Source organism: Myotis daubentonii, chromosome 19 (assembly GCF_963259705.1).
Source record: "Myotis daubentonii chromosome 19, mMyoDau2.1, whole genome shotgun sequence".
Lineage (NCBI taxonomy): Eukaryota > Metazoa > Chordata > Mammalia > Chiroptera > Vespertilionidae > Myotis > Myotis daubentonii.
In genome coordinates, this window is record NC_081858.1 from 13,240,747 (window position 1) to 13,251,747 (window position 11,001).

The 11,001-nt window shown below is 48.9% G+C and overlaps 1 protein-coding gene across 2 annotated transcripts in view; it reads right to left on the reverse strand.

The window, feature by feature from the left end:
• RILPL2 (Rab interacting lysosomal protein like 2) overlaps positions 1–8,623 on the reverse strand; it is a 15,827-nt gene extending 7,204 nt beyond the window's left edge. Inside the window, exons 1-3 of one of the 2 annotated variants that reach the window (XM_059676070.1) lie at positions 6,459–8,623; positions 3,346–3,497; positions 1,074–1,370 (exon numbers count right to left, since the gene is read on the reverse strand). In XM_059676070.1, the coding sequence (XP_059532053.1) occupies positions 1,074–1,370; positions 3,346–3,497; positions 6,459–6,806 (797 nt within the window). In that variant the 5' untranslated portion in view covers positions 6,807–8,623. The remainder of the gene's footprint in view (positions 1–1,073; positions 1,371–3,345; positions 3,498–6,458) is intronic. The other variant, XM_059676071.1, reaches the window with a different exon arrangement.
• Between the last annotated feature and the right edge of the window lie 2,378 nt (positions 8,624–11,001).

Below are 11,001 nucleotides of genomic sequence, written 5' to 3' on the forward strand. Positions count from 1 at the left end.
TGTCGGCTGGGGCACCTTGGTTCTCCTTCACGTGACCTCTCCTTGTGACTGCCTTCACTTCTTCACAGCATGGCGGTCTCAAGGCAGCATTCCAAGAGCATAAAAAATGGAAGCCTGGAGGTCTCTTAGATCCTTAAGCCAAATGGCACGTTCCATTGACCAGAGCAGGTCACAGGGCCGCCCTGATTCAAGGGGAGGGAAGTCTCTACTGCTTGGTGAGAGGAGAGGAAAAGTCTCCTGGCAAAAAGCATGCGGGATGGGGACAACAGTTGTGGCCACCTATGGAAATAGCCTACCATAGCTGCCTTCAATCTAAAATGATCTATAGGCCTGGCCAGCATGGCTCAGTGGTTGAGCGTCACCCTACAGACTAGGAGGTCAGGGTTTGATTCCCGGTCAGGGCACATGCCCTGGTTGTGAGCTCCATCCCCATTGGGGGCGTGCAGGACACAGCTGAGCAATGATTCTCTCTCATCATTGATGTTTCTATCTGTCTCCCTCTCCCTTCCTCTCTGAAATCAATAAAAAAAAAAAAAAATATATATATATATATATATATATATATTATTGATTTTTTACAGAGAGGAAGGGAGAGAGATAGAGAGTTAGAAACATCGATCAGCCGCCTCCTGCACACCTCCTACTGGGGAGGTGCCCGCAACCAAGGTACATGCCCTTGCCTGGAATCGAACCTGGGACCTTTCAGTCCGCAGGCCGACGCTCTATCCACTGAGCCAAACCGGCTACGGCAATAAAAATATTTCTTAAAAAATATAATGATCGTTAGTATGAGCTTAGGCCTCCAGATGCCACTGCTAAGAGAACACCTCAGTTGACAGGCTTGTTTCTCCAGGACAGAGAGCGCGAGAGACCAAGCCAACCCTGCTGTCTCGGCCTGCGCCAGATGGGAAGGGCACACCTGTTGTTTGCTGGGAATTCAGCACTGGAAACAAAGGGTGTTGCTTTATTCCCTCACAAGCTGCCAGTCTGGCGGCTCCTGGAGTTAACTACCTGTGCCTGAAATACGTATCAAATGAGACAAAGACAGGTCTTTCCATGAACATGGTTCCAACCTCGGCAGAAGGCAGACAATGAAACGTCTGTTGACAAAACTCAGCCCTTTCGGATTTGGCCTCCTAGAACGTTTCTGCTTTGCCACTGCTGTCTTCATGATGCTCGAGGAAAGAACGGAAAGAATAACATCACTCAGGGCTTTGTCTGGAATCAGGATCCGCCCTGCCTTCCAGACGTGCAGGGTCCAAAGGTGGCCTGACATGGAAAGTGCAGGCTGTGCTCGGGCTGCCTGAGGACACGCCTCACTGTTGCCACCAGCAGCCGTGGACTTCCAGCAGGTACCTGACCGCACAGGCCTGCAGTGAGCACTGAGTGAAATGATGCCTGGGACACACTCAGCCGCGGGCTGACCCGTGGCAAGCACTGCTAACCATGAGCGGGTTCTGCGTTTTTATGCGCTTGCTCTTACCCTCTTCTGCCTCTAAAGAAACCCACCTGTGTAATTCAGTGTTTCCCAGAGCCATGCAACCACACAGCCCCGCCCCCTTTTCAAGGAACACCAACATGAAAGACAACATTTTGGGGGACAGAGGCTCAGGTGGATATAGCAAAGTCCAACCCTGATACGCCAACAATTTCCTTATTTCCTCTTTCCCTTGTCCTATAGCAGTGATGGCGAACCTTTTGAGCTCGGCGTGTCAGCATTTTGAAAAACCCTAACTTAACTCTGGTGCCGTGTCACATATAGACATTTTTTGATATTTGCAACCATAGTAAAACACAGACTTATATTTTTGATGTTTATTTTATATATTTAAATGCCATTTAACAAAGAAAAAATCAACCAAAAAAATGAGTTCGCATGTCACCTCTGACACGTGTGTCATAGGTTCGCCATCACTGTCCTATAGTCCCTCCGTTCACATATTATTGTGATCTTTTATAACTTTGGATTTTTAGATAATTTAAAACTTAGAGAAAAGTTGTAAGATTAGCAAAAAAGACTTCCCAAATACTTTATCCCAGATCCCCCAATTATTTATGTTTATCCCATCTTACCTTTTTAAATCTTATTTTATCTTATCTTTCCATCCACCTACCGATTCACCTACCTACCCCACCCTTCATGCATCTACTTTCTTTCTGAACCACTTGAGAGTAAGTTGGAGACATCTTACTTCTTTATTCCTAAAGAATTCAGTGTAGCCCTGGCAAGTTTGGCTCAGTGGATAGAGCGTCGGCCTGTGGACTGAAGGGTCCCAGGTTTGATTCCAGTCGAGGGCATGTACCTTGGTTGCGGGCACATCCCCAGTAGGAGGTGTGCAAGAGGCAGCTGATCAATGTTTCTCTCGCATCGATGTTTCTAATTCTCTATGCCTCTCCCTTCCTCTCTGTAAAAAATCAATAAAATATGTTTAAAAGAAAAAAAAATAATTCAGTGTATACTTCCAAAGGGCAATGATATCCTCTCATAACCAAATAGTTCAGTTATCAAAATCACCTCATTGATCCTTTAAATGGATCTTGTCATTCCCTCGATTAAACCTTCCCTGCTTACAATAAAGTCAGAGCTCTTGCCCGTGGTGGACAAGGCACCACTCCCCAGTCTCTTCCAGACCACCCTCCCCTGCGTTTCAGGTCCCCCCTGCTGGGTCTCTTTAACTGGCCACGCTGGTTCCCACCTCCGGTCTTGGAACTTCTCTGAACCTCTCGCTCCATTCTGGTCCTACCGAATCTCTACATGGTCGCCTGCTTCCTGCCCTTCACCTGAGCGGGGTTGTCCCTAACTACTCAATCTGAAACAAGTTCCTCCCTGCCCCCCGTGTGACACTGTGGTTGAGTACTGACCTATGAACCAGGAGGTCACGGTTCTCTTCCAGGTCAGGGCACACATGCCTGGGTTGTGGGCTTGATCCCCAGTGGGGGACATGCAGGAGGCAGCCAGTCAATGGTTCTCTCTCATCATTAATGTTTCTATCTCTCTCCCTCTTCCTTCCTCTCAAATCAATAAAAAAATATTTTAAAAATAAACACATAAACAAACAAATAAATAAAACAAGTCCCTCCCCCCCAACTCCCTCAGCACTTGGGTCTGGGTCACACCCCCTGCTTTTATCTTCTTTAGAGCACTGAGACCATGACCCTGAGCGCTTACTTCAGGCTTCCTTGCTGCCTACCTGTCTCCCTAGATGGGGCATGCACTTGCTCCATTTGGGTCACGGCTACACCCCCACGGCCGGCCGGGCATCATGGGGCTCGGATAAGCTGGCTGAATGGACATGGGAGCGAATACGGGACGTCTGAGGCGCCCTCGCAGGCGGCAGAGCCCACCTCTTGTAGCACTGCAGCTCCTCCTGCGCCAGCAGCAGCTGCGCCTTGAGCTTGTTGCGCTCCTGCAGCACGTCCCTCAGCTCCTGCAGGGTGAAGCGCGGCCGGTTGGGGTCGGTCAGGTCAACCACCATCTTGCCTGGTGCCAGGCTTCCCTGGAAGAAAAGATGTCACTGATGCAGCTTCCCTCAGGAGGATGAGCTGTCCACCCCAGAAAGCAACCTTCTCTGGTTTGGTTGCCCCCGGGGCCCTCAGGAGAGGAGGTGCTGCCTGTGGGGAGTGTTTGGCTGGTGGTAAAACCATTCTCCAAGAAAAGTGCCAGGGTCCTTTGGCTCGGTGGATAGAGCGTCGGCCCGTGGACTGAAGGGTCCCGGGTTTGATTCTGGTCAAAGGCATGTCCCTTGGTTGCAGGCTTGCACCCCGGCCCAGGTCAGGGCGCATATGGGAGGCAACCAATCTCACACCCATGTTTCTCTCTCTCTCTCAGCATGTCATCCGGTGAGGATTTAAAAAACAGGAAGAAAATTGTGACACATGGATAAACCTTAAAGACATTATGCTAAGTGAAAGAAGCCAGTCACAAAAGGACAAATATTATATGAGTCTACTTACAGGAAGTACCTAAAATAGGCAAATTCATAGATGTAGAAAGTAGAACAGTAGTTACCAAAAGCTGGGGGGAGGGAGAAACGGGGAGTTGTTGTTTCATGAGCACAGAGTTTCAGTTTTGCAAGATGAAGAGATCTGGAGAGGATGGTGGTGATGGTTGCACAACCATGTGAATGCACTTAATGCTACTGATTTTTAAAAGGGTTAAAGCGGTGAATTTTATGTGTACATGATCACAATTAAAATAATAATTTAGAAGTATAAATGAAAAAATAAGGCCTATTTGTATGAACTGTCTAAGGGAACTAAACATTCATTCTCTCTGCCTTTTCCCCACCCCCCCGTTCTGAAGTCTGTGGTTTGGGAGGAAAATGTGCCATCTCATCTGCTGGCTGATGAAGCCTGTCCGCTGTGCCCCTATGGGAAGTCACACTGTTCATGGCCCCTGGTGGGGCCTCCTCCGTGTCCTTGTGCCTGGAGTTGAAGGTGACGGGAGAAGGGCACAGGGCATGAGCTGTGATGCTGGGTGAGTCACTGAACTGCTCTCGTGTCTCAAAAGCCAGGCTGCTCATCATGATATTCAAGCACCTCCTAGGATGATACAAAAGTAGAGCCTTGCCCTAGCCCAGTGGTCGGCAAACTGCGGCTCGCGAGCCACATGCAGCTCTTTGACCCCTTGAATGTGGCTCTCCCACAAAATACCGACTTCTGCGCGTGGGCCCCGAAGTTTCAAACGCACTGTACGTGCGTGCCCACACATGGTATTTTGTGGAAGAGCCACACTAATATATATATATATTAGAGCCTTATCTGCAAATATCATTGCCCCCGTGACTAAGGAGTAGGTGAAATTCGAGTGCAGCAGGGGAGCTACCAGAAATCTTCACTCTTCCCTGGGAATTTCAGCGACCCTGGCTGTTGGGCTGCCAGGGCTCGCTCCTCAGTCTGTAATCTTGGATCCGAGTTCTGGAGGAATGTGCGTCCTACCCCTCCCACTAGCTGTGAGCCGCCAGAAGGCAGGGCCCTCGTCTGATTTACTTCCATGGCCCCAGAGCCCGCACAGTGCAGTCACTCAGCAAATGCTGGTACAGTGTAAGGTCCAAGGGCCGTTTTAGTATGGTGTGGGTAAAACCAGCATCTCTGAGCTCAAAGCCTGCCTCCACCTCCTACTTGCTCGAAGTCCTTAATAAATTATTTGCCTGGTCTATGCCTCCATTTCTGTAAAATGGGTATAATATAGTATAAAGACTAACCGAGAGAGTTAGGGCAGATCTTATTTTTAAAACTGTGGCTGAAGATGAAAACTGTCCCTGAGTATGATATTAATTTAGTGAGTTGCAACAAGAATTTAAAAACTCATAAAGTAGGAAATATGACCGTGCATCATGTTGCTTCTTGAAATGTAATCCTGTAAAATGGAGGTATAACATACATACAGTAAAACATACTACTCCTGAGTTTATGGCTTGATGATCTTTGCCATATGTATATACCCACATAACCACAGTGCATTTCCTTCCTGCTCCCTCTCGCTGTCCCCTCCCTGGCGTTAGGTTAGCACCAATCTGTCTTCTATAAGTAAAGATTATTCTTCCTGTTCCTGAATCTCACATATGGTAGGCTGTCTTTTGCGCCTGGCTCCTGTCTCTCAAAGCAACACCTGTGAGGGTCATCCACACAGTTGTGTGTATCAGCACTCTGTTCTTTTTCGGAGCTGTGTAGCATTCCACCGCATGGATATACCACCCTTTAAAAACCCACCCACTCCTCTGGTGCGTCTGGATTCTTTCCAGTTTGGCACGAGTACGAATAAAGCTACTGAATATTCTCACACGGGTCTTTTTTGTGGTCAAAAACTAATTTCTCTTTAGTCAAACTTTACTTCTTAATCTGGGTCAAAGACACTCAAAGTGTGATGTCTGGACCAATGGCATCTGCATTATCTGGAAGCTTCTCACGTCCCAGTCCTGACCTATTGAATCAGAAACTCTGGGGCTGGGGCCCTGCAGTCCGTGTTTTCAAGAACACCCAGGGGATGGTGATGCCCGCTAGAGCGTGAGAACCACTGCTCTAGGTCATGGTCAAAAATGCTAGCGGCCACTGATTTAGAACTACGCAGGACAGGGCCCAGCACCTAGTAACGGCTCCATAAATGTTTACAATAGCAGCGTTTCCAAGCTGTGGGCTGGATACTCGCAGTGCTCTGCTTGAAGAGGCATGGATATTCAAGAGAGGAAAGAGGCCCCGCCGGTGTGGCTCAGTGGTTGAACGTCGACCTATGACCCAGGAGATCACTATTCCTGGTCAGGGCATAAGCCCGGGTTGTGTGGGGCGTGCAGGAGGCAGACAATCAATGATTCGCTCTCATCATTGATGTTTCTATCTCTCCCTCTCCCTTCCTCTCTAAAATCAATTTTAAAAGTATATTTTAAAAGAGAGAGGGGGGGGGGGAAGGGGCCTCCGTGCCAGCGGGCACTGCCCCACGCGCCCCTGCCTCCCGCACTCACCTCGGGGCTGGCCGCCGCGCCCTCTCTCCGCAGCCCCTCCACCTCCTTCCGGAGGCTGTCCCGCTCCATCCTCAGCTCCTCCGCCGCCAGGCTGCCCTCGCTCACCAGCGTCTCCAGCATCTCCAGCACGCGGACGATTTTGAACTGCAGCTGTGTCACCCGGGGGTCGCTGCCCAGCGCCATCAGCTCGCGGCCCACCACGTAGGAGATGTCATACACGTCCTCGGCGGTCAGCTGGAAGGGGCTCTTGCGCAGAGCCCCCTCGGGGCCAGCCTCGCCCTCCTCCTCCTCTTCCTCCTCCTCCTCCTCCTCTTCCTCCTCTCGCAAAGGGGGCTCCTCCATCTCCATGGCCGCGCAGGGCCCCGCAGCCTCCAAAGGTCCAACTTCCTCCGGACACAGAAAACTTTCCGCTGGGCAGCGGAGCCCGCGCAGGGGAAGGCCCGGGAGCGGCCAATCGGCGCCGCCGAGGGGGGGGGGGGGGGAGCCGCGGGGATCGGGAGGCAGCGCGCGGCCCTCAGGCCCCGACGCCCGGTGCGCCCGCCGGGCTGAGGACCAGGCAGCAGAGCGCCTCCAGGATGTGGTTTGGGGAACGAACGCCGACGGGAAGGCGGGCAGCCGAGGAGAGGAACGGAGGGGACACGGGGTGACAGTGATTGCTCCCCACCTGGGAGCCGCTGCGCACTCGGGGCGGAGCCGCGGCTCGGAGCTCCGCCCCTGGTGACTGCGGCTACGGACGCCGGGTTTCCACGGAGACGGGGGCGGAATTTCCGACGTCACGGGGTGAGGGGGAGTAAAAAAAGCACCAACTTTTTCCTCTCTACACTCAAGCTTTCCAGCCTCAGAACTGGCACTGCAGCTGGAGGCAGCTCTGGGTCTCTGATATTTCCTGAAGTCTGCGACCAGACAGGAAGCAGTCGTTGGGGCCGCGCACAGGTGCGCCCAGGGGCCTGGCTGCCAGAAGCTCCCAGGCCGGTGGTCGCCAGGGCCCGGGGCTTCTGACCCTCAGTGAAGCGGCGAATCCCTGCGCTGTGCGCTTTGCCGACTCCTGGGCTCCTCCACGTACCAGCGTTGTGGCCCTGGCCAAGGTACTGACCTCCTCCGAGCCTCAGTCCCCCCCCCCCCCCCCCCCAGTGAATAGCAGTACCCAAGTGGAGGGCTTGCTGCGAGGAATATACCAGATGAGATAAGATAATGCGTGTGGCCAAAAGCACCCAGGAAGCGCTCAAAAACGTCAGCTGGTGCTCTCCTTCCTCTCCAGAAACAAACATGAAGCTTGTGTGCCAGACGGACACTTGGCACATGGGTTGGGGTGGGCACATTCTCCAGGTACAGAGGGTGTTACTGCGCCGATCAGCAGTGGGGAGTGCAAAATGAATTACTTCTGTTTTGCTGAGAGGTTTGTAACAGAGGGAGAAAGCTCAGCAACCGAGCTGGCCTTTCCCCGGAATACACTGCCAGCTTTCTTTGTAAGCAAGCAAAACAGACACTGTTTTCAAAGGGCATGATGTTCTGATGATCAAAGGGAGGATCCTAGGCAAGGGCTCAGATGTTACAATGCCCAGTGATTAAATACCAAGATACAATATAAATAAAAATGGTATAGCCACACAATGGAATAGTGTTCAGCCATAAAAGCAATGAAGGAATAGGGAGCCCAGAAATAAAACCTAACATATACAGCCAAATGGTTTTCAACAAAGGTGCCAAGGCCATTCACGGGGGAAAGGACAGTCTTTTCAACAAATGGTGTTGGGAAAATCGGATACCCACACGCAAAAGTATGAAGTTGGAGCCAAACCTTACACCATACACAAAAATTAACTCAACGTGGATCAAAGACTAAACCTAAAAAACTCTTAGAAGAAAACATGACATAAAGCTTAGGTCATTCGACTTGGCAATTTCTTCAAAAGCACAGGCAACAAAAGGAAGATACATTGGGTTACGCCAACATTTAGAACTTGTGCATCCAAGAACACAATTAACAGACTGAAAAGGCAAACTACAGAAGGGGAAATAGTTGCAAATCATATCTGATAAGGGGTTAATATCCAGAATATATATAGAATGCCTACAATGCATCATCAACAACAAAAAAACCCAAAGTAATGGGCCAAGTAAAAATCAAGACAAAATCCTTAGCAAGACAGAGCAAACAGAATTTGACACAACATAAAAAGTGTTTAGCCGAAACCGGTTTGGCTCAGTGGATAGAGCGTCGGCCTGCGGACTGAAAGGTCCCAGGTTCGATTCCGGTCAAGGGCATGTACCTTGGTTGCGGGCACATCCCCAGTGGGGGGTGTGCAGGAGGCAGCTGGTCGATGTTTCTCTCTCATCGATGTTTCTAACTCTCTATCTCTCTCCTTTCCTCTCTGTAAAAACTCAATAAAATATATTAAAAAAAAAAAAAAAAGTGTTTATACTACTAGAGCCCCGATGCATGAAATTCATGCAAGAGTAGGCCTTCCTCTGGCACCGGAGACCCAGGCTTCCCTTGAAGCCCTGGCTTCAAGGGAAGGTCGTCCGGAAGGACGTCCAGTCTAATTAGTATATTATGCTTTTATTATTATAGATTACCAAGAGGAGTTTATTCCAGGGATGCAGAACTAGTTCAAAAAAATCAGACTAGCCTTGGCCAGATAGCTCAGTTGGTTAGAGTATCCTCCGATAGGCCAAGGTTGCAGGGGTGATCCCTGCTCAGGGCACATACAGGAATCAAGCAATGAATTCACAAAATACGTGGAACAACAAGTGGATGTCAGGGCACATACCCTGGTTGTGGGTTCAGTCCCCAGCGTGGCGCCTGTAGGATGCAACTCGCTCTCAAAATCAATTGGAAAAAAATGATAAATTTTATCTCATGTGCTCTTGGCCAAAAATTTTAAAAAATACTTATTTTTATTGAGTTCAGAGAGGAAGAGAGAAGGAGAGAAACATCAATGATGAGAAAGAATCATTGATTGGCTGCCTCCTGCCTGCCCCGAAAACGGATTGAGCCCACATCCAGGGAATCCAACTGTGACTTACTTCCTGGTTCACAGGTCAACACTCAACCACTGAGCCACATCAGCCTGGCTCAGCTCCACAACGTTTTACCTGTGTATATACTTGTTTGACCTCCACTGAGATCAAGATATAGCATATTTTCAGCACTCCAGAGAGCTTTCTTAAAATTTTGGTCAATAACTGCTCAGCTGGTGTGGTTCAGTGGTTGAGCATCGACCTATGAACAGGAGGTCATCATTCCATTCCCAGACGTACCCAGGCTGCAGACTCAAATGCCAGTAGGGGGCATGTAGGAGGCAACCGATCAATGATTCGCATTCTCTCGTATCATTGATGTTTCTATCTCTCTCCCTCTCCCTTCTTCTCTGAAATCAATAAAAATATATTTTTAAAAAAACATTGTGGAGCTGTACACAATACTTGTGCATTTCCTTTAGGTAACGCATACCTAGATGAAGTGCTGGGGCTGGGGTGGGGAGGGAAAGAATGAAGCAGACACTCACTACAATGTGGATGATCTCTGGCAACACTTTGCTAAGTGAAAAAAGCCAGTCACAAAAGACCATGAATTGTACGATTCCATTGACACGAAATGTGCAGAACAGCAAATCTATTCTGTAGAGCCAGAAAGTAGATCAGTCGTTGTCTAGAGCTGGGGGAGAATGGACGGCAAGTGTCTGCGAATGTGGACAAGGTTTCTTTTTGGGGTGATGAAAATGTTCTAAAGTTAGATGTGGTGATGGTTGCACAATTCTGTGAATACACTAAAAACCACCGAATTGCGCACTTTAAGTGGGTTAATTTTATGATTTGTGAATTATGTTCCAATGCTGTTAAGTGGAAGTAGCCTCCTAGAGCAACATTGTCAGAAAGAATTTAATGTTGTTGAGTTTCTTTTTTGTTACCTCTGGTATCCCCAGCCACCACTGCTGGCGTCAATCTCTTCCACACCATTGTGGTTGTCAAAAGTCTGCTTGAAATTTCCCTGGAAATTCACCCTCTAAGGCACTGCATCTTCTTTTCTTTGTGCTGTATACCCTTTGCTACACAGTGAAACCTAGTGACTCATGCATTTAAAATGTCAAGAGGTCTTCCACTGAGTAGCTATGCTTTTTTCTTTAAAACATATTTTATTGATTTTTTACAGAGAGGAAGGGAGAGGGATAGAGAGTTAGAAACATCCATGAGAGAGAAACATCAATCAGCTGCCTCCTGCACACCCGCTACTGGGGATGTGCCCACAACTAAGGTACATGCCCTTGACCAGAATCGAACCTGGGACCCTTGAGTTCGCAGGCCAACGCTCTATCCACTGAGCCAAACTGGTTAGGGCGAGTAGCTATGCTTTTGATATAAACAAGCATCTTTTGTTCATATACTTACTAAACATTTACTGTGCAAAGCCTGTAGTGTCTTAGTCAACAGGGCTATTGAGTTCAAGTAGTCTTTTTTTTTTTAATCTTAAAAAGAGGAAGGGAGAGAGAAAAAGAGAAACATCAATTTATTGTTCCACTTATTTATACATTCATTTATTGAT